The following is a 24265-nucleotide window of genomic DNA, read 5'->3' as shown; positions in this document are numbered from 1 at the left end:
TTTTAACAACTCAAAACAATTTTGTGATATCTGCAAATCTGGTCACCTTACTCGCTGTTCCCTTTTCTAGATCATTTATGAATATGCTAAATAACACAGGTCCCAAGTACAGACCTCTAAGGCACTCCATTATCAACCTTTCTCCATTTGGAAATCAACCATTTAGTCCTGTCCTCTGTTTTCCTACTTTTTTAAATCCGTTACCAATTCCTGATAGAAACCTGTCTTCTGTCCCATGATCTCCCAGTTTCCTGAGGAGTCTTTCATGAGAGACTTTGTCAAATGCCTTCTGAAAATCCAAGCACACTATATCACAGAGTTTTCTCTGCACGCAGCCTACTAGTGTCCTTTGGCAGTGAATTGGCTAAGGACTTGGTGCTGAAGCTATACATTCAAAATAAGGCTATGTTGTTTTTTTTTCATGGACAAGAAATCAAAACATTTCCCCAGTGTAGCACGGTCAACCCAAGCCAGGAGGAAATTGTTCCTGCAGCTGAGTCAATAGGTCTCAGCTGGACAAGTTCCTGGAGGAGAAGTTCCATAAACTGCTGTTAGTCAAGTTGTCTTAGGAAATAGCCACTGCTTATTACCAGTATTAGTAGCATTGGATCTATTTAATATTAGTGTACTTGCCAGGTACTTGTATCCTGGATTGGCCGCCGTTGGAAACAGGATGATGTGCTTGAATGGCCCTCGGTCTGACCCAGGTTGGCAACTTCTTATATTCTTATCAACCAACTCATCTTTATTTGCCTGTTTATTTACACCTTCATAAAAAATCTAGTAAATTGTTAAGGCTGTCCCCCATTAAACCATACCTGTTTGTGATCAGTCATTTTATTTTTAAGGATAACTTCTACCATTTTTCCCAGCACTGTCAGGCTCACCAGTTTATAGTTTCCTGGATCACCCCTGGAAATTATTTAAATTGTTGCTTTTTAAAATTCTGCTAGCAGGCTCGGCGTTTTATTTGTTTAGTTGTTGCAGGCATTTATTCCATTTCAGCCGTGTTATCAAAGTTCTCTGGTCATATTTTTCTTGAAGATTTCCTTGTTTTATTTAGCTGCATCTGTTTTACTTACCTTGTCACAGAAGCAAACCAGCTGCTTCGAGCACTTTACCAATTGCAAACAGAAGTTTGCTACAAATGTTCGGGGCAGAGCCACAATGCCTAAGGCGATATCTGATTTTCACCCTAATCAGTCAATCATCCTTCCAACACTTATACTGTTTCCTACCTTTGTAAGATGTTTTTGGGATCGGAATGATATGAGAGGTGAAAGAATGAGAACACCTTGTCAGTTAGTATATTTTTAATGAGGTACAATGCTGTTTGCAAATATACTCAGCTAGAATTGTATAACTCATGGAAAAACAGTTGACATTCTTTAATTAAACTGTCAAAATGCAGTAAATTTATTCAGCATAATGTCAATTTAGTCACTTTGCTTATGCCAGCAAAATAATGTTCTCCATCACAGTCTGTGCTCTAACTTGCTTTATTTCTTTATGCAGAAAAGCTAAGGCGTAGTCTTCCAAACTTGTCAAGGACGTCCGCTATCCAGCCTGCTGAGCCTGTGAAAAATAGCAGAAGTTGCGACTCAAACTTACAAGTGCCAAATGGAGGAGTGTCCCGACCTCAGGTCTCAGCAAGTAAGTGCCCATACAGTACTGTGGCAGCCGGTCGTGTCACAGATACCCAGACCAGAAATGGACACATAAATTGTATAAGGCTTTCCCTGCGTGTGCCAGGCACTTCTCATTCTACTCCCAAACCTTCACCTCATCAGCTTGAAACCAACTCATTTTCATAGGTGTAGGTTGGGTGAATACCTACTTTCCCGTCATCAAACTTTGTTTTCGTGAACATTTGTTTTCTTCAGGTTGAGTGTTATTGGTGCCCATTAGTTGGAAACTGTACCAGAAAAATTAAATGGAACTGACTTTGTTGTCCTTGTATCTGGTGTCAGGTTCAAGAGAATATTTTGAATTCCTTCTGAAACAATTATACCTTTTATTTGTATAACCCCATGAAAGATCTCATTAGTGAGGGCATGGCAGCACCCATTTTACTTAGTCTGCTGGCCAGAGGTGTTGCCTCTGCCTGAATATAGCCACATCTGTGCCACGGAGTCGGAGAAAGGCAGAAAAGTCCACTAAGCAGACATGCTCTAGAAATAAGATAAAATTGTTTCCAAGGGTGCCATCAATTAAATAAAAGAAGAAAATCAGTGTGAAATTATAAATTCAGGTATTTTTCTGCTATTAAAGTCATAAGTTTAGTGTAACTGTTTTACTATATGAACTTCTGCCTCTTGTTTTCTCAAAAGCGTTGTATGTGAATCTTTCATGTCTGTTTCTTCTTAATGCTAATGGATGATGTTCTTACTTTTGAGCATTGAAACCCAGGGCTCTAGCTTTTGCTGATTTTGCATTTATCTGTTGGACTGCATGACCTAACTTTGCAAAATTGCTGTGGTTTCCTTCTTCGGGATTAACTCCATTTTGCTGTATCACCCGCTACAATCTCTCCTGGTCACAAACTAGTGGCTGATTAGCTCACTTGCTTTACTCACAGCTGAAGTTGCTATGACTAAGCAGAATTTCTCCTCAGTAAAAAGAAATAAGATAAGTTGTGGGATAAAACAGCCATATAACAGACTTTAAGCTGGTAAGATATGCAAAAAATTAGCAAAAATTTTTAAATACGGTTGAATAGTTAGTTTATAAGGTTTCATAGCTGGTAGTATGTTACTGCAGATTTGGGTTAAAAGACATTGTAGCTGTTTTATTTTAGATGCAGAAATATTTGTTATTACATTGAATGTTGTTGCCTGTTTGTTGGAAACTGTACCAATGAAGTTGTCTCCCTCTCTCTTCTGATCAAGGATCCTCCTCTCCCTTCCCTTTTCCTCTGCTCTTCCGCATTTCCCTCTAGCTCTACCTGTCCCCCTCCCCCTGATGGTGAAAGAGGTTATGGAGAAGGGGAATAATGGGTGGTATGAGGGGATCAGAGAAAGGGGGATTGAATTTGGATGTGTGTGAGTAAGTGAATTTTCCTCCTTGATCCAGGATCCTACTATGTATCTTTCCCCCTTCCCTCTCCTGCTGCTACTGATTCCCCCACATCTTTCCTCTTCTCCTTCCCCATTCATCTCCATCTCTTCCCCTCCCTTTGATACCCCTTCTCCATCTCCCTCTACTTCCCAAGGTCCATTTTCCCCAAAAAAGATCAAAATAAATTATTCAAGCACACAAAGGTGAAAACTTATTTTTTTAATAAATTAAAGTAGAAATTCATATTTAAAATACAAATCTGCACAATTATCTAACTCTTACTGAAGAATTTATCCTTACGCTGCTACAGGAAACTGGAGAGGCGGGGACTCTGTGTATATAATTATACATAATAACCATTCTGCATGGACAAGCAGGACAGTCATCAGCCACACAACTGGGTGACATTGTCCAAGACAGAAAAACTGACAGGATTTTTCTGAGCATGCATGGGTCTCTTCACTCTTTTTTTTTTTTTTTTTCTTCCACTTGTGGGAAAGGATGCATTTTGCTCTCTTTCCTAAGGTGTCTATTTTATTTATTTAAATGTTTTGTATACCATCATTCCATGTTAGAATCACTAGTTCACAACGGTTTACATGTAAAACATTCATAAATAAAGTGTTACAGGGTAGATAGACATTCTTAGAAAAGGCAGTAGTACAAAGGTAGACATCTAACATAGAAACAGAACTAGATAAAAAGGATTAGTGAGGGTTGGTGGGAAATTGATCAAGAATTATTTATCTGAGTCATGGGGGGCTAGGCGTTTAAAGTCAAGAAGGCATTTTTGAATAGCCAAGTTTTTTAGCCATTTTTTAATTTCTTTTTATCTGTTAATCTTCTGGCAAGGAATTCCATAGTTTTGAGCCGGCAATTGAGATCACTCCATCTCTAGTTAGTGTAAGATGAGAGCCTCTTAAATTCAGAATTTCAAGGAGGCCTTTGTTCTGTGATCCAAGAGTTCTAGGGGGGGATGCGAGGTTTGAATGATGTTCCCAGCAGATTGTTGTTGTTCAGGTTGATGTATATTACAGTTAGAATTTTATAATGTATTCTTGACTGTACAGGAATCCAGTCTAGAGCCATCAGAATTGAGGTGATGTAGTCAAATTTTCTTGCTCCAGATAATCTAGCAGCAGCATTTTGTAGTAGTTGCAAGGGTTTTGTGACTTGTTGGAAGACCTAGAAGTAATAAATTACGATAGTCAAAGTTTGAAAAAATGAGCGATTGTAAAACTATTCTGAAATCTGTTGAGCTTAATAGAGGTTTTAATTGGCTCAGAATTCGCAGTCTGTGGAAACCAGATCTAATCAGTTTGCTTATGTGGGCTTTCATTGTAAAATTTTCATCGATTTGGACCCCTAGATCTCTCACTTGGGTAGCAGAGGTTACTTGGCAACTTCTGAGATCTATCCCTGGTTGAATAGTTTTTTGTGGGTTGCTGCTTAACCAAATTAATTCAGGGTTTTTTTTGGGATTCATAGAAAATTTCCATTGAGCTAATTTTTCTTTTATTTTAATCATATAATTCAGAAATTAGAAAAGTTGTTTTTTCAAATGATTTGGTTAGAGGGATATAGAATTGAAGATCATCTGCATACAGAACAAAGTTTAAACCCAGATCAGTTAGTAATTTGCAAATGGGTAGCTCCTTGTGGAACTCCAGTTGTGCTTTGGAAGGTGTCAGACAAATATTTATCAAGTTTTACTTAGAATGATCTATCTTCGAGGAAAGAGGTGAACCATTTTAGCACATTTCCATCAATCCTGATGTTTTTAAACTGTTGGCATATCATATTATGGTCAACAGTGTCAAAGGCAGCTGTTAGATCAATTAGAACTAGGCAGTTTGTGTTTAAGTCAAAACCTCGTAAAATAGGATTAGATAAGGATTGAAGAGTTTCAGTTGAATGTTTTTTTCGGAATCCAAATTGGTTAGGATAAAGTATCTTATGTTCCAGATGATTTTCGAGTTGGGTAAGGATTGCTTTTTCAAGGATTTTCGCAATGAAGGTTAAGTTGGAGATCGGACAGTAGTTATTCCAATCATCAGGTCTTCCAGATTTATTTTTTAAAATTAGTCTTATAACTGCTTGTTTTAGACCTTGGGGCATATAACCTTCCTCAAGGGTGAGGTTGATTAGCATTGTGATTGTAGGGGTTATTGTCTGGTTTACTTGTTTTAGTAGTGTGGATGTGTAGCAGTTTTAAGTTTGGTTATAAATTTGCTTATCTCCAGTTTCGATACTTGTCAAATAATAACCATTTGTCTTGTGGAAATAGATCTTATGTTACTATTGGAGTGTAGGAATAAGTTATTTGTTGATTCAGCATCTTAATTTTTTCTGTTAGTGCTGTTGCCATAATCATTACATGACATTTTGGTAAAATTGATGTTTGTTGTATGATGTGAAAAGGGGTCTTTAATTAGACTCTTAACTGTCTCAAACGAGTTTTGAGTCAAAGATAATTCCATGTATCTGCTTTGCATAATCTTTTTTTGATTTGTTTTGGTGTTCTGTAATGGGATAGGTGAGAATTGTATCTTCTAAATGATTCATCTGTAGGGGTTTTTTCGCCATCTTTTTTCTAGTTTTCTTAGTAGTTTTTTGGACTCTCTCAGTTTTTCATTATGCCAGGGGTTCCGTTTTCTCTGATTTACTTTGTTTTTGTTTATAGTTACTGTTTGTATAGGGCTATGTTCATCTGCAATTTTTGATCATATTTTCCCATGAATTAAATGATTCGTAGCAGCTGTTTAGGTTTAAATCATTAATTTTGATCTCTAATGCATTAGTGTTTCTATTTCTGTTTTCTTTTTTAATGATATGGTGTGTTTTATCTCAGAGTTTGTAGTTATTAGTTTTTTACATATTAGCTCAGCTTTGATTAGATGGTGGTCAGACTAGGGAATTGTCTTGTGTTTAGTACTTATATTGTAGTAGTTAGGATTTGCGAAAATTAAATCAAGAGTGTTGCCAGCTCTGTATGTGGCTTCAGAAATGTGTTGAGTCCATCCTAAGGCCTCCATTGCGTCAATGAACAAGTCACAAGCAGGAGATCTTGGTGAAGCGTTTACATGTAGATTAAACAATCCTAAGATTATTCTTGTTTCTGGAGTACAGAATTCTTTTGTGAAGAGTTCAATAATGGGTGAGCAGTCTTTTTGGAGTAAGCTAGGTGGGCAGTATACTAATCCGATATTAATTTGCTTTGATTTTAAGATGGCAATTTCATATGGTGGGCAAAATTTGATTTCTTTATTGCAAATTATTAGTAGGCCACCACCTTTTCTCTTTTGTCGTGGAATATGGAATAGATCGTATTTAGGATGAGATAATTTGTTTAAGAGTACATTGTCCTTGTCATTTAGCCAGGTTTCAGTTATGCAGAAAATTGTAAGTTCCCTAGCGTGTAGCCAGATGGACTCAGGACCAGTAGGTTATGTGCTCTTTTGCTAGCAGATGGGAGACTGAGTCAGATTTCAAAGCAGACGTCACTCTAGATATACCCCTGCAGTAACCTCAGCTCTTCAGTATCTATCAGTCTCCTAGCAGATGCAGACAATATCCCATAGACTAGAATAGTGTTAGCAAAGAAGAAAGAAAGAGAGAAAATTTACCTTAAAGAAGATCGAGCCCCACTCTGCTGCGGTGAAACCTAAGGGTCCTTCCCCCAGTTGAGAATTCCTGAGGTGATTTCAGATATCCCTCAGAGGTGAGCCTTGGTCAGTTCCCGGCGTGGACGTAGTCCCCAGAGTGGCTGAAAGGCAGCAGGTGCAAAACAGAGCGCGGCGGTGAAGGTAAAGCCCTCTCCCCCCGCAGCTGGAGACCATCCTGGCACTTGATCAGTAAACGCCAAGACCAGGTAAGCAGCAAACTTTAAATCAGGTCTCCGGTCTCTGAGGCTCGGATTGCCGTACCAATTTGATTTACTTCCCGGCGAGGTAAAAGGGAGCACCGATCGGATTGAGCAGCCCTGGTTGGGCTAGGCCAACGTGGGCTAGGCCAACGTGGAGACCCTCGGGGGCGCCATCTTACGCATGAGGGCGTCTGCGCCATCTTCCCTTCTTGACTGATGGTATGCACGGGGCAGGCAGGGCAGCCGATGCGCCTAACTTGCGCGTGTTCATTTATAATATCCTTGATAAGTTTTGGGGGGGTTTTTTTTGTTTGTTTGTTTGTTTTAGATTGAGCGTTCAGTAGTAGTAGGGTGAACAGTAAACAGGTTTTGATGTTTTGGGAAGATTGTTGTGCATTGTAGAAATTTATTATTCTTATTAAGGTTTTTGTTATTGTTTTTGTTATTCATTAGGTCACCATTTTTTCTATTACCTGTTGGATCTATTTTGATTTTTGAATCCATGACAGATAGTGATGACTCTGAGATAAAAGCAAAGTAGTATTCTTGGGTGGTCTCCCAGTACATTGGTGGTAACCTTGGGGTAGTCAACCAGGGGGGGAGATACGGAAAGAACATAAGAACATAAGAAATTGCCATGCTGGGTCAGACCAAGGGTCCATCAAGCCCAGCATCCTGTTTCCAAGAGAGGCCAAAACCAGGCCACAAGAACCTGGCAATTACCCAAACACTAAGAAGATCCCATGCTACTGATGCACTTAATAGTAGTGGCTATTCCCTAAGTAAAATTGATTAATAGCCATTAATGGACTTCTCCTCCAATGATGCAGGTGATGTCAGATGCTTTATAATGGTAGAGTATTTTGTAGTGTCTTTGTGTAGTGGTGTTCTTGGGCAGTGTCTTTTGGTGGTGCTTTTGTTCAGGTGGGGACTTCAGTTTGGTGTCTGTTAAATCAGGAGGTGTTATCAGGTTGAGATTTTATGTGGAGTGGTGATATTAGGTGGTTTAATCAGGGTGTTAACTCAGGTGGAGATTATGGGTTCGCTGGATGGGGATATACCGATCTCCACAGTCCACTCAGCCCTCTATAGTGATCGGGGTTGTGGGGTGGTGGCTCTTTCCTTTTTTCTTTTCTCTTTAGGAGGTCAGTTGCCCTCTCCAGGCTATTTTTATCTCACTCACCAGTGCAATTATCTCCTCACTCTTCTCACTTTTGAAGTGTAGTAGCTCTCGTCTCCCTCTTCTCACATTAGCAGATCAATAGTTCTTTCCTGCCTTTGCACACTTCATCAAGGCAGCTTAGTTGCTCTGTGTTCTCACCTCTACCCTACTTTTTCTTCTCACCTGTACTCTCCTCCTTATCTCTTCTCCTCTCTTCTCGCCTCCTCGTCTCGCCTCCTCGTCTCTTCTCCTCTCTGTCTCCCTCTCAGTCTCAGTCTCGTCTCCTTCTTCTCAATTTTTTCCTCCCTCTTATCGCTTATTTTCTCTTTGTCCTTCTTACCTCTTTTCTCTTTCCTCTTCTCGCCTCCTCTCTCCTTCTCCTCACAATAGCAGCAGCAATCGTAGTCGCTGAAGTACCCAACCTCCTGCCCCCCTCCTCAGAGGATCAGGACATGCTGTATGCAATCTTCTCTTTCTCTCTCTTATATCCATCAAATGCTGCTTGCTCCGATCTCCTTGAGTAGGCAGCCCAAGGTAGTTTGAGTGAGCGAGAGGATGGATGCATCAGTGCGAGGTCTTTTTCAGCACGCTGCTTCCTAGGAGGAGGAAGCCGCAACAGACAGGCAGGTGAGCAGGAGGGTGGTAACGGTCGGGAGTGAGGTCGAGCTGGCAGGCAGGAAGGCCACAACAGCCGGAAGTGAGAGAGAGCAGCAGGTCGGGAAGGCTGCGGTTAGCTGTTCTTCGGGAGGAGGAGGCCGAGGTAGTTAGAAATTTGGAGAGCGGGTAGGTTGTGGCAAATGAGAAGGAGGGCAGGCAAACGGGAGGTTTGCAATCTGTCGCTTTCTGGCCGGAAATTCGGAGAGCAAGGAGGCCTTAGTGGACAGGAGGGAGGGCGATTGGTGGGTATACCTTATCGCTTCGGTCCGATGCTCAGGCGGTCAAGCAATCAGCTGATCTCACAATCTACTCCTGGATTGTACTTTGGGGGTTTTACCAGGATCAGGATCGGACCTTTGCTCATTCTCGCGAGGTTTATGAGGTTGTGACCAAAATCTTTCTATATCAGTCTAATGGTACAGTTAATTAGGCAGTCGATTTTAAGCGGTAACTTGCCTGCCTGGTGCGAAGGTGGCAGACCTCATGCGTCACCTAGATAGGATTATAGACAGTGCTGGGAGGAGCTGGCTGTCGAGGTACATGTGGGCACCAGCGACATAGGAAAATGTGGGAGAGAGGTTCTGGAAGCTAAATTTAGGATTTTAGGTAGGAAGCTGAAATCCAGAACCTCTAGGGTGACATTCTCTGAAATGCTTCCTGTTCCACGTGCAGGTCCCCAGAGGCAGGCAGAGCTCCAGAGTTTCAATGCGTGGATGAGACGATGGTGCAGGGAAGAGGGATTCAGCTTTATAAGGAACTGGGGAAATCTTTGGGGAAAAGGGAGACTTTTCCAAAAGGATGGGCTCCACCTTAACCAGGGTGGAACCAAGCTGCTGGCACTAACATTCAAAAAGGAGATAGAGCAGCTTTTAAACTAGAACAAGGGGGAAAGCCGACAGTCACTCAGCAGTGCATGGTTCGGAGAAATGTATCCTTGAAGGATACTAATGAAACAGGAGAGTTAGGGCATCCCAACAGAGAGATTCCATTAAAAGCAAACATAGTCCATGTGCCTATATGTTAAAAAATCACCAAAGCTAATGATTTCTGAATTATCCCTAGCAACTGAAAAGCAGGTTGTTAATACAAACAAAAAACATACTTTGAAATGTCTGTATGCCAATGCCAGAAGTCTAAGAAATAATATGGGAGAGTTAGAGTATATAGCATCAAATGATGAGATTGAAATAATTGGCATCACAGAGACTTGGTGGAAGGAGAATAACCAATGGGACAGTGCTATATCAGGGTACAAATTATAACGTAATGATAGGGAGGATCAACTTGGTGGGAGTGTGGCACTTTATGTCCGGGAGGGTATAGAGTCCAACAGGATAAAGATCATACAAGAGACTAAATGCTCAGTAGAATCTATATGGGTAGAAATTCCATGTGTGTTGGGTAAGAGTATAATGATAGGAGTATACTACCGTCCACCTGGACAAAATGGTCAGACAGATGATGAAATGCTTAGAGAAATCAGGGAAGCTAACCAATTTGGCAGTGCAATAATAATGGGAGATTTTAATTACCGCAATATTGACTGGGTAAATGTAACATCAGGACTTGCTAGAGACATAAAGTTCCTGGCTGTAATAAATGACTGCTTCATGGAGCAATTGGTTCAGGAACCAACAAGAAAGGGAGCTATTTTAGATTTAATTCTTAGTGGAACACAGGATTTGGTGAGAGAGGTAACTGTGGTGGGGCCACTTGGCAACAGTGATCATAACATGATCAAATTTAAACTAATAACTGGAAGGGGGACAATAAGTAAATCTGCAGCTCTAACACTAAACTTTCAAAAGGGAAACTGATAAAATGAGGAAAATAGGTAGAAAAAAACTGAAAGGTGCAGCTGCAAAGGTTAAGTGTTCAACAGGCATGGACATTGTTTAAAAATACAATCCTAGAGGCGCTGTCCATATGTATTCCACACATTAAGAAAGGTGGAAGGAAGGGAAAACGATTACTGTCATGGTTAAAAGGTGAGGGGAAAGAAGCTATTTTAGCCAAAAAAAATCCTTCAAAAATTGAAAGAAGGATCCATTTGAAGAAAATAGGATAAAAACATAAGCCATTGTCAATGTAAGTGTAAAACATTGAAAAGACGAAGCGAAGAGAGAATTTGAATTGAAGTTGGCCATAGAGGCCAAAAACTCATAATAAAAAGTTTTTAAAATATATCTGAAGCAAGAAACCTGTGAGTGAGTCGGTTCGACCATTAGATGACAGAGGGGGTTAAAGGGGCTTTTAGGGACGATAAGACCATTGCAGAAAGATTAAATGAATTCTTTGCTTCTGTGTTTACTAATGAGGGATGTTGGGGAGATACCAATTCCGGAGATGGTTTTCAGGGGGTGATGAGTCAGACAAACTGAACGAAATCCACTGTGAACCTGGAAGATGTAGTAGGCCAGATTGACAAAGTAAAGAGTAGCAAATCAACCTGGACCAGATGGTATGCATCCTAGGTACTGAAAGAACTCAAAAATGAAATTTCTGATCTATTAGTTAAAATTTGTAACCTATCATTAAAATCAGCCATTGACCTGAAGACTGGAGGGTGGTCAATGTAACCCCTATATTAAAAAGGCTCCAGGGGCGACTCCGGGGTAACTATAGACCAGTAAGCCTGACTTCAGTGCCGGGAAAAATAGTGGAAACTATTCTCAAGAACAAAATCGTAGAGCATATAGAAAGACATGGTTTAATGGAACACAGTCAACATGGATTTACCCAAGGGAAGTCTTGCCTAACAAATATGCTTCATTTTTTTGAAGGGGTTAATTAAACGTGAATAAAGGTGAATCGGTAGATGTAGTGTACTTGGATTTTCAGAAGGCGTTTGACAAAGTCCCTCATGAGAGGCTTGTAAGAAAACTAAAAAGTCATGCGATAGGAGGCGATGTCCTTTCGTGGATTACAAACCGGTTAAAAAAACAGGAAACAGTAGGATTAAATGGTCAATTTTCTCAGTGGAAAAGGGGTAAACATTGGAGTGCCTCAGGGATCTGTATTTGAACCGGTGCTTTTCAATATATATATAAATGATCTGGAAAGGAATATGATGAGTGAGGTTATCAAATTTGCGGATGATACAAAATTATTCAGAGTAGTTAAATCATAAGTGGATTGTGATACATTACAGGAGGACCTTGAAAGTCTGGAAGATTGGGCATCGAAATGGCAGATGAAATTTAATGTGGACAAGTGCAAGGTGTTGCATATAGGGAAAAATAACCCTTGATGTAGTTACACGATGTTAGGTTCCATATTAGGAGCTACCACCCAGGAAAAAGATCTAGGTATCATTGTGGATAATACTTTGAAATCGTCGACTCAGTGTGCTGCAGCAGTTAAAAAAGCAAACAGAATGTTAGGAATTATTAGGAAGGGAATGGTTAATAAAACGGAAAATGTCATAATGCCTCTATATAACGCTCCATGGTGAGACCGCACCTGGAATACTGAGTGCAATTCTGGTTGCCGCATCCTAAAAAATATATAGTTGCGATGGAGAAGGTACAGAGAAAGGGCAACCAAAATGATAAAGGGGATGGAATATCTCCCCTATGAGGAAAGGCTGAAGAAGTTAGGGCTGTTCAGCTTGGAGAAGAGACGGCTGAGGGGGGATATGATAGAGGTCTTTAAGATCATGAGAGGTCTTGAACGAGTAGATGTGAATCGGTTATTTGCACTTTCTAATAATAGAAGGACTAGGAAGCATTCCATTAAGTTAGCAAGTAGCACATTAAGACTAATTGGAGAAAATTATTTTTCACTCAACGCACAATAAAGCTCTGGAATTTGTTGCCAGGAGATGTGGTTAGTGCAGTAAGTGTAGCTGGGTTCAAAAAAGGTTTGGATAAGTTCTTGGAGGAGAAGTCCATTAACGGCTATTAATCAAATTTACTTAGGGAATAGCCACTGCTATTACTTGCATCAGTAGCATGGGATCTTCTTAGTGTTTGGGTAATTGCCAGATTCTTTTGGCCTGGTTTGGCCTCTGTTGGAAACAGGATGCTGGGCTTGATGGACCCTTGGTCTGACCCAGCATGGCAATTTCTTATGTTCTTAGGATCTAGCTATAAGGAAGATTACCTGGGATTTAGTCTTTATCAAATCAGCGCAACAGGCTAGGGCACCATCTTACCCACTTTATGGGCATCTTTCCGTCAGTTCTTAGAGTCCCATGTTCAAATGCCAGATAGCCGGATAAGTAGGACTTATCTGGCTATCTAGCATCCGCTGAATATCAGATTACATTCTGCAGCCACTAGATAACCAGATAAGTCGCTTATCCGGCTAGCTGGCTAACTTGTGGGTGGATACTGGGCAGATTGGGATGGGGCTACTTATCCCGATAAGTTATCCGGCTAAGTAGTAATATTGAGACTAGCCTGATAAGTAACGCTTTGTAATCAGATATTCAGCAGCATAGACATGCCACTGAATATCGTTGTAACTTAGCTGCCTAGGCTTTCATTATCTACCCCCAAAATTTTCCTCACATAATATTTACTTATTTTAATTATTTGATTGGTACTTTTTGTTTTTCTGTTATTCTCAGGGAAAAGAAATTGGTTTTTTTTCTATTAAATTTGTCAAAACTTCAGTTTGACTTAGCTTCAGCTCTCTTGCAGTGGCGAACAAGACGCCAGGCTTCAAAAGATGTGCCACATTTTTCCTACAGGATGTTTTTCAGCGGATCTCCATGACCCCTTCCTTCGTTTACGACCACTGCCCTAACTGCACATCTTGTGCCCGAATATCTACCAAAACGTAAGAATATAAGATGTGCCATACTGAGTCAGACCAAGGGTCCATCAAGTCCAGTATCCTCTTTCCAACAGTGGCCAATCTGTCACAAGTACCTGGCAAGTGCCCAAACATTAGATAGATCACAAGCTACTGTTGTTTGTTAATTAATAGCAGTTTATGGATTTTTCCTCTAGGAAGTTATCCAAACTTTTTTTAAACCCAGTTACACTAACTGCTGTAACCACATCCTCTGGCAATGAATTCCAGAGCTTAACTATGCACTGAGTGAAAAAGCATTTTCTTTGATTTGTTTTAAATGAGCTACTTGTTTATTTATTTATTTATTTATAACTTTTTCTATACCGAAGTTCAAATAACAGAGTTAATTATCACTCCGGTTTACATTGCAACCATAAACAGACAGTTTATGAAGTACTTCCTAACTTCATGGAGATGCCCCCTAGTCCTTCAATTATCTGAGAGAGTAAATAAGTGATTTACATTACCTAATTCAAGACCTTTCATGATTTTGTAGACCTCTGTCATATCCTCCTCAGTCTCTTCCACAAAACTGAACAGTCCTAACTTCGTTAGCTGTTCCTCTTAGGGCAACTGTTCCATGCCACTTATCACAGAATTCCATGCCACTTATTACAGAATTCAGCGGCTAGATTTTTGACAGGAACTAGAAGATCTGATCATATTACACCAATATTTAAGGACCTTCATTGGTTGCCTGTTAAATATAGGACTCATAATTCATAAAACCCTCTACAATGAAAAGATAGAATGGTTAACCTCAACATTACATTTTCATATCCCATCAAGAATTACAAGATCAGCAGGTACAGGGATGTTACCCATTACCCTCTACTAAAATTGCTCATTTAAGTAATGTGTGAAAGAGGGCTATTGCCATTGCCGGGGCCCCAGCTGTGGAACTCTCTACCACAGGAACTAAGGATGGAAGCAGACATTAAAATATTTAAAAAGGGTATTAAAACTTGGCTATTCGAACAAGCCTTCCAAGAGATTTAACCTAAGGATTATATACTCCCTTTAATGTAAATATTTAGTTAATTGTATTAACTCCTGCTCTTACTGATCTGCCTCTTTAACTGTTTAAATTTTATGATTTATTATTTTACTGTTTTATTTTTATATTAGTTTTTTATTGAAACTTTGTATTTACTCTCTTCATTTAATTTTGGAAATGCAAATATTTTTAAATGATTATTTGTAAACTAATGTAAATCGATGTGATATGTTGTCATGAAACTTTGGTATATAAAATTAATAACATACATAAATATCATTTTGATCGCCCTTCTCTGCACTTTTCTTCAGTGCAAACTATATCTTTTTTGAGATGTAGCGAGCAGAAATTGCACACTATTCAAAATGTGCTATCACCATGGAGCAATTACAGAGGCATTATGACATCCATCATTTTATTTGTCATTCCCTTCTTAATAATTCCTAACATTCTGTTTGCCTTTTTGATCACCACAGCACATCGAGCCAACGATTTCAATGTATTCACTAGACACCCTAGATTTCTTTTTGGTTGGTAACTCCTAAGATAGAACCTAACATTGCTTAACTACAGCAAGGATATTTTTCCCCTATATGCATCACTTTGCACTTGTCCACATTAAATTTCATCTGCCATTTGGAAGTCCAATCTTCCTGTCTCGCAAGGTCCTCCTGCAATTTATCACAATCATCTTGAGATTTAACTACTTTGCATAATTGTGTGTCATCCGCAAATTTGATCACCTCACTCGTCATAGCCCTTTCCAGATCATTTATAAATATATTAAAATGTACTAGTCCAAGTACAGATCCCTGTGGCACTCCATGTTTACCTTTCTCCACTGTGAAAACTGATCATTTAATCCTACCCTGTTTCCTGTCTTGTAACCAGCTTGCAGTCCCACAAAAGGATATTGCCTCCTACCCCATGACTTTTTAGTTTTCTTAGAAGACTCTCATGCAGGACTTTGTCGCACGCCTTCTGAACATTCAAATACAACCACATCTATCAGTTCACCTTTTATCCACATTGTTTATCTAACTCCTTCAAAACAGTGAAGCAGATTTGTGACAAAGTCTTTCCCTTGGGTAAATCCATGCAGGCTGTGTTCCATTAAATCATGTCTTTCTATATGCCTCTTACTTATGGAAATTAGTAAAGTGATTTCTAGCATCAAGCAAATGCTCTATAGAAGATCTTATCATTTTAAATGGAAAAGATTTTCTGTCTGGTACATATGTGTCAATTTGCACCCTTTTAAATATCTTGTTCCCCTTCTGCTTGAATACCTTTTAACTAATTTAAAGTTCACTTTAGTGCTGAAAGAGCATAGTACCAGAATTCACATTTCTCAGTAACCTACAGTTGACAAGTATGAAAGGTCTAATCATCCTCCTCCTCCAGTCACAGATCCTCCTCAGGATGTAAATATAGTTCTTGCTCAGCTCATGAAATTCTTTTGACCCTCTTAGCCATAGCAGAGCTACAGTTTTTTTTCTAGGATGGTTTTGTTTGATACCATAGCTGTAACTTCGTTCCACAGAAAAAGCAAGTTGTAAATAGTTGTCTCATACTCCTTTGTAAACCCAGGTTTTCAACAATAAAGTACTGTTGAAAACTCATCTCAAATTTCTATCAAATGTGATCGCTCATTCTCCCTTGAATCATTCTATTGTATTACCAGCATTTTTCCTGAGACGACATGCAGGTAAAAACGAACAGGCTTTTCATACCCTGGACTGCAGAAGAGCGTTATTCCATTTGGAGAGAACAAATTGCTTAGACAATATTAATTTCCTTCAACCCAGTCAACCAAGGGTTTTCAGTTATAAAATAAATTCTTTCCATTGGATTTCTGATTACATTTATTATTGTTATAATCAGTCAGGACAACAGCCTTAAAAAAAAAAAAAAAAAAGTAGAAATCCATCAAGTCGGGGCTAAGGCACCTTTATCTCGTCTTCGCTCTCTTTCCATAGAAGAAATCTGCAAAGTTGCTACCCTGGTCTTCTATCCATACTCCCATTGCTCATTATTACCTAAAAATGCTTCATGTTAACATAGCAGTTTTGGCCAAGCAATTCTCAAAAGCTTAGTTCACTAATTGCTTCAATGCTCCCACAACCTCTCCAAAGTGTTGCGTTCCACTGCTGCTAAATATAAACATAATAAATACTTTCATGCAACCCCCAGTTTGGGAGTCCACAAAGAAAATAAAGTTGTTTAACTGTAACAGGTGTTTTCCTTAGACAGCAGAACAAATCAGCCACGCTGTAGAATTGAAAGTTAGCAAAGCTATAAAGACTGAGAAGGTTTGTGTTGCTGTAGCTGAGCAGAAACTCCAGTGCATGCTCAGAATAAACTTCATAGTTCTTCTGAGTTTTGAGCTTTTCCATTTCACTGCACTCAGATGATGTCACACACTTGTGTGGCTGATTTGTCCTGCTGTCTACAGAAAACACCTATTTATAGGTAAGCAACTTTCCATAATCTCTATCAGTATTTTTTAATATTATGTCAGGGCTTGAAATCTGGTATAACACCCAATTTAAATGAAATTTATCAGTCTATGGTAAAGGCAAGGGATATAGTTGCCGATGGAGAAGGTACGGGGAAAGGGCGACCAAAATGATAAAGGGAATGGAACAGCTCCCCTATGAGGAAAGATAGAGGTTAGGACTTTTCAGCTTGGAGAAGAGACGGCTGAGGGGGGATATGATAGAGGTGTTTAAAACCATGAGAGGTCTAGAACGGGTAGATGTGAATTGGTTTTTTTACTCTTTCGGATAATAGAAAGACTAGGGGGCACTCCATGAAGTTAGCATGTGGCACATTTAAAACTAATCGGAGGAAAGTTCTTTTTCACTCAAACGCACAATTAAACTCTGGAATTTTTGCCAGAGGATGTGGTTAGAGCAGTTAGTATAGCTGTGTTTAAAAAAGGATTGGATAAGTTCTTGGAGGAGAAGTCCATTACCTGCTATTAATTAAGTTGACTTAGATAATAACCACCGCTATACTAGCAACGGTAACATGGAATAGACTTAGTTTTTGGGTACTTGCCAGTTTCTTATGGCCTGGATTGGCCACTGTTGGAAACAGGATGCTAGGCTTGATGGACCCATGGTCTGACCCAGTATGGCATGTTCTTATGTACTTTACTCTCTACCAGACGCACCAAGATGTACAATTGTGTAGACTAATAATTAATGGGTGTTAATTCAGTTGTTTGGCTAAGACTCATAAAACCAAGGCATAGTTCTAAAGAGTAACTAGACTGGACTGTTTGACAGTAATATTCATACCATTTAAAGGTGCATCTTCTTAGTTTAAGTCAATATGTGGTCATTTTCCTTTTCTGTGTTTAGTGAATTTTGTGTTAAGGAGAAGTGCCACCCTTAGTAGCATTATAAAAATGTATACATTTTTTTATTTAAACATTGTCGGGCGGATTTTAAGAGCCCTGCTCGCGTAAATCCGCCCGGATTTACGCGAGCAGGGCCTTGCGCGCCTATTTTCCATAGGCCGCCGGCGCGCGCAGAGGGACCTACGCGCATCCCGGGGTTTTTGGAAGGGGGCGTGTCGGGGGCGGGACCTGATGACGCGGCGTTTCAGGGGCGTGGTTTCGGCCCGGGGCGTTTCAGGGCGTGGCCGCGCCCTCCGGAATCGCCCCCGGGTCGAGTCTCGGCACGCCAGCAGCCCGCTGGCTCGTGTGGATTTACGTCTTCCTCCGAGGCCGCTCCGATTTCGGAGCGGCCTCGGAGAGAACGGAGACAGGCTGCTCGGCGCACACCGGCTGCCCAAAATCCAGCGTACTTTTGTTTGCGCCTGCTGCGCAAACAAAAGTACGCGATCACGCTTTTTTAAAAAATCTACCCCTAAGCATATACACAGCAGGCAGTAGCCTTCCTCACAACTCATACTGTACCTCACTCAGCTCAGTTTTAGGAAGAACACCCTTCTGGACTAGAGTAGTTCACTTTCCATGCTAGTTCAGATGTAGTATTTGCTAGAGTGCCAGCTGTGGTAAGAGGTTTGGTGTGGACACCAATTCACTGGAAGCTATGATGCCAATAACTCATGTTGTGTGGGTCAGGGAAGTTTTCTTTTCTGTAGTTGATGGTTTTGATTTAGTTTGGGTTTTTTTGGGGGGGCAGGAGGATGTTGCATATTCTGCCTCTTGCTCAAGGTTACAACTTATGCCTGCATGAGTCACCCCATCACTGTGCCTCCCAGGGTAAATTATTTAGGACAAGGATTTATTCTGCTTGTATATATTGTACAGTACAGAGTCTGCTTTTGGTGCTTACAAAATTAAACTTAAATAGTGTTGCCAGGTTCCATAAATGTACTGATTCCAGTTAAACATGAGTGAAAACAGCTGTTCTATTTTGAAATGCCCTCTTCTATCACGAGTTATCCAGCCTTCTGATATGCTGTGGCATATTTATCAAATTTCTGTGGTTTTTTCATAGCCTGTTATATCTGGTCGGACTTTTAAGAGAACAATAATCACTGAAGTATGTTCTTGAAACGGGTAGTAAAATACTGGATGCAGCCTGGGTGCCTAAAATTCAGATGTCCAGGAGGAGATGCAGCCGCCACAGAGTTGAGAGAGGTTTCTATGGCCTAGGGCTGCCTTGCTATTTGGCTGCACAAAAGAAGAGAAGCTGTAGGGCTCAGGGGGAATGAGAGGGGAAAAGGTAGAAGGGAAAGGAGGGGAGGAAAAAAGACAAATGAGCATAAAATATTTATTCACCCATACAAATAAAGGAAAGGCAATAAATGAGTTAGTTCTTCAGAAGTATCCCATTTCAACTGATAGGCAGATTGTGAATACAATGAACAAAAATCATACTTTGAATTGTCTGTATTCGAATACCAGAAGTCTTAAAATAAAATTAAAGAGTTGTAATATATGGCACTGAATGAAGATGTAGACATAATTGGCATCTCAAGAGACCTGTGGAAGGTAAATAACCAATGGGACACACTGATACCAGTGTGCAAATTATATCAAAATGATAGGCCAGGACAAATTGGTGGAAAGGTTGTGCTATGTGTTAAGATTGGCATAGAGTTAAACAGGATAAAAAGCTACAGGAGTCAAAATACTCTGAATTCTCTATGGATAGAAATTCCATGTGTGATGGGGAAGAATATAGTTTTGGGGGGGGGGGGGGGTTTATACTATCGTCCACCTAGCCAAGATGTTGAGACAGTGAAAAGGTGACAAATTTGGCAACACAATAATGCTAGATTTCAGTTAACCCAATATTGGTTGGGTAAATGTCTCATTGGGACACGATAGGGAGGTCAAGTTTCTAGATGCCATTAATGATTGCTTCATTGAAAAACTGATCCTGGAACTAACGAGGGAGGATTTACTCTAGATCTTATTCTTGCTACAGCTCAGGATCTGATGGAACAGGTAACAGTAGTGGGGATGCTTAGCAATAATGATTATAATGTAATCAGATTTAACATAATCACTGCAGGGAAGACATTAAGGAAAACTGCAGTAGCATTTAACTTTAAAAAGGGAGAATAAGATAAAATGAGGAAATTAGAAAAAACTAAAAGTGGTTGCAAAGGTTAAAAATTTGCATGCAGCATGGATGCCTTTTGGAAGCCCAGACTAAATGTATTCCATGCATTAAAAAAAGTTAGAAGACCAAACAACTGCCAGCATGGCTAAATGGAGAAGTAAAATAGGTTATTAAAGCCAAAAGGACATCTTTCAATAACTGGAAGGTGGATCCAAATGAATAAAATAGGAAAAAGCATAAGCACTGGCAAGTTAGATGTAAAGGATTAATAAAGCAGGCTGAAAGAGAAATTGAAAAGAAGCTTTCCAGGAAGGTTAAAACACAAAATGAAAAATTTTTCTGGCATATTTGAAGCAAGAAAACTGCAAGGGATTTGATTGGCACATTAGATGATCAAAGAGAAAAAGGGGCAGTCATAGAAGACAAGACCATAGCAGAAAAATCAAATGAGTATGTTGCTTCGGTCTTTACTGAGGAGAGAATTGGGGCGAATATCTATGCCAGTAATATTCTTAAGGGTGATGAATCGGAGGAACTGAATCAAATCACGATGAACACAAAAGATATAATAGAGCAAATTGATAAACTAAAGTGTAACAACTTAAGAACATAAGAAATTGCCATGCTGGGTCAGTCCAAGGGTCCATCAAAGCCCAGGATCCTGTTTCCAACAGAGGCCAAACCAGGCCACAAGAAACTAGCAAGTACCCAAACACTAAGAAGATCCCATGCTACTGATGCCAGTAATAGCAGAGACAATTCCCTAAGTCAACTTGATTAAAAGCAGTCAATGGACTTCTCCTCCAAGAACTTATCCAAACCTTTTTTTAAATCCAGCTACACTAACTGCACTAACCACCATTCTCTGGCAACAAATTCCAGAGCTTAATTATGCGTTGAGTGAAAAAGAATTTCTCCGATTAGTCTTAAATGTGCTACTTGCTAATTTCATGGAGTGCCCCCTAGTCCTTCTATTATTCAAACGTGTAAATAACTGCTTCACATCTACTTGTTCAAGACCTCTCATGATTTTAAAGATGTCTATCATATTCCCCCTCAGCCGGCTCTTCTCCAAACAGAACAGCCCTAACCTATTTAGCCTTTCCTCATAGGGGAGCTGTTCTATCCCCTTTATAATTTTGGTCGCTCTTCTCTGTACCTTCTCCATCGCAACTATATCTTTTTTTGAGATGTGGCGACCAGAATTGTACAAATATTCAAGGTGCGATCTCACAGTGGAGCGATACGGAGGCATTATGACATATTCCATTTTCCTAATTCCCTTCCTAATAATTCCTAACATTGTTTGTTTTTTTGACTGCTGCAGCACACTGAGCCGACGATTTCAAAGTATTATCAACTGTGATACCTTGATCTTTTTCCTGGGTGGGAGCTTCTAATATGGAACCTAACATCATGTAACTACAGCAAGGGTTATTTTTCCCTATATGCAACACCTTGCATATAGGAATTTCATCTGCCATTTGGATGCCCAGTCTTCCAGTCTTGCAAGGTGCTCCTGCAGTGTATCACAATCCGCTTGTGATTTAACTACTATGAATAATTTTGTATCATCCGCAAATTTGATAACCTCACTCATCATATTCCTTTCCAGATCATTTATAAATATATTGAAAAGCACCGGTCCAAGTACAGATCCCTGAGGCACTCCACTGTTTATCCTATTCCACTGAGAAAATTGACCAGTTTGTAATCCACGAAAGGACATCGCCTCCTATTCCATGGCTTTTTAATTTTCTTAGAAGCCTCTCATGAGGGACTTTGTCAAACACCTTCTGAAAATCCAAATACACTACATCTACCAGTTCAACTTTATCTATATGTTTATTAACCCCTTCAAAAAAATGAAGCAGGTTTGTGATTCAAGACTTCCCTTGGGTAAATCCATGTTGACTGTGTTCCATTGAACCATGTCTTTCTATATGCTTTAGAATAGTTTCCACTATTTTTCCCAATACTGAAGTCAGGCTCACTGGTCTATAGTTTCCCAGTTCACCCCTGGAGCCCTTTTTAAATATTGAGGTTACATTGGCCACCCTCCAGTCTTCAGGTACAATGGATGATTTAATGATAGGTGACAATTTTTAACTAATAAATCTGAAATTTAATTTTTTAGTTCCTTCAGAACCCTAGGATGCATACCATCCAGTCCAGGTGATTTGCTACTCTTTAGTTTGTCAATCTAGCCTACTACATCTTCCAGGTTCACAGTGATTTGATTCAGTTCATCTGACTCATCACCCTTGAAAACCATCTCCAGAACTGGTATCTCCCCAACATTCTCATTAGTAAACACAGAAGCAAAGAATTCATTTAGTTTTTCTGCAATGGCCTTATCTTTCCTAAGAGCCCCTTTAACCCCTTGGTCATCTAACAGTCCAACCAACGCCCTCACCGGTTTTCTTGCTTTGGATATATTTTTAAAAGTTTTTATTATAAGTTTTTGCCTCTACGGCCAACTTCATTTCAAATTCTCTCTTCGCCTGTCTTATCAATGATTTACACTTAACTTTACAATGCTTATGCTTTACCTGTTTTCTTCAGATGGATCCTCCTTCCAATTTTTGAAGGATGATTTTTTTGGCTAAAATAGTCTTTCACCTCACCTTTTAACCATGCCGGTAATCGTTTTGCCTTCCTTCCACCTTTCTTAATGCATGGAATACATCTGGATTGCATGGCTAGGATTGTATTTTTAAACAATGTCCATGCCTGTTGAACACTTTTAACCTTTTCAGCTGCACCTTTCAGTTTTTTTCTATTTTCCTCATTTTATCAAAGTTTCCCTTTTAAAAATTTTGTGTTAGAGCTGTAGATTTATTTATTGTCCCCCTTCCAGTTATTTGTTTAAATTTGATCATGTTATGATCACTATTGCCAAGTGGCCCCACCACAGTTACCCCTCTCACCAAATCCTGCATTCCTCTAAGAATTAAATCTAAAATAGCTCTCTCTCTCTCGGTTCCTGAACCAGTTGCTCTATGAAGCGGTTGTTTATTACATCCAGGAACTTTGTCTCTAGCAAGTCCTGATGTTAAATTTACCAAGTCAATATTGGGGTAATTGAAATCTGCACTGCCAAATTGGTTATCATCCCTGATTTCTCTTAGCATTTCATCATCTGTCTGACCATTTTGCCCATGTGGACGGTAGTATACTCCTATCACTATACTCTTACCCAACACATATGGGATTTCTACCCATATAGATTCTACTGAACATTGTCTCTTGTATGTTCTTTATCCTGTTGGACTCTATACCCTTCTAGACATAAAGTGCCACACCCCCACCAAGTTGATCCTCCCTATCATTGCGATATAATTTGTACCCTGATATAGCACTGTCCCATTGGTTATCCTCCTTCCACCAGGTCTCTGTGATGCCAAATATGTCACTACTTTACTGCTATACACTCTAACTCCCCCATCTTACTTCTTAGACTTCTGGCATTGGCATACAGACATTTCAAAGTGTGTGTTTTGTATTAACAACCTGCTTTTCAGTTGATAGGGATAATTTGGAAATCTTTAGCTCAGGTGATTTTTTACATATATTAACATGGACTACATTTGCTTTTATTGGAACCTCTCTGTTGGGATGCTCTAACTCTTCTGTTTCATTAGTATCTTTCAAGGATACATTCCTCTGAACCATGCACGTTCGGCTTTCCCCCTTGATCTAGTTTAAAAGCAGCTCTATCTCCTTTTTTAAAGTTAGTGCCTGCAACTTGATTCCACTCTGGGATCTGTTGGCATACAACCCGGAATTCTGAAAGAACTAAAAAAATGAAATTGCAGGCTAGTAATCTCTAACTTCTCATTCAAATCTGGATAGTATCTTGAGGATCAGTGGGTGAAGTTACTAGCTAATAAATTTAAGACAAATGGGAGAAAATATTTTTTTTTTACTCAACATATAATTAAATTCTGGAATTCATTGCCAGAGGATGTGGTAAAAGCTATTACGTTAACTGGGTTTAAAAATATTTGTACAAGGTCCTAGAAGAAAATTCTATAAAACCGTTATTAAGGTGGACTAAGGTATTTGCACTGCTTATCCCTGGGATAAGCAGCATGGAATCTACCAACCTTTTGGGAGCTTCCCAGGTACTTGTGACCTGGATTGGCTACTGTTAGAAACAGGATACTGGGCTT

The 24265-nt window shown here is 39.6% G+C and overlaps 1 protein-coding gene across 2 annotated transcripts in view; it reads left to right on the top strand.

Annotated features, from left to right (window-relative positions):
- The window catches only part of SLAIN2 (SLAIN motif family member 2), a 123803-nt gene that overhangs the window by 71442 nt on the left and 28096 nt on the right, over positions 1–24265 (top strand). For both annotated transcript variants that reach the window (XM_029588078.1, XM_029588089.1), the window contains exon 6: positions 1516–1653. In XM_029588078.1, coding sequence (XP_029443938.1) covers positions 1516–1653 — 138 coding nt within the window. The remainder of the gene's footprint in view (positions 1–1515; positions 1654–24265) is intronic.

The sequence above is a fragment of the Rhinatrema bivittatum genome, chromosome 1 (assembly GCF_901001135.1).
Source record: "Rhinatrema bivittatum chromosome 1, aRhiBiv1.1, whole genome shotgun sequence".
In the NCBI taxonomy this organism is placed as follows: Eukaryota; Metazoa; Chordata; class Amphibia; order Gymnophiona; family Rhinatrematidae; genus Rhinatrema; species Rhinatrema bivittatum.
Note: the sequence above shows the minus strand (reverse complement) of the source record. Positions and strands in the feature narration are given on the sequence as shown.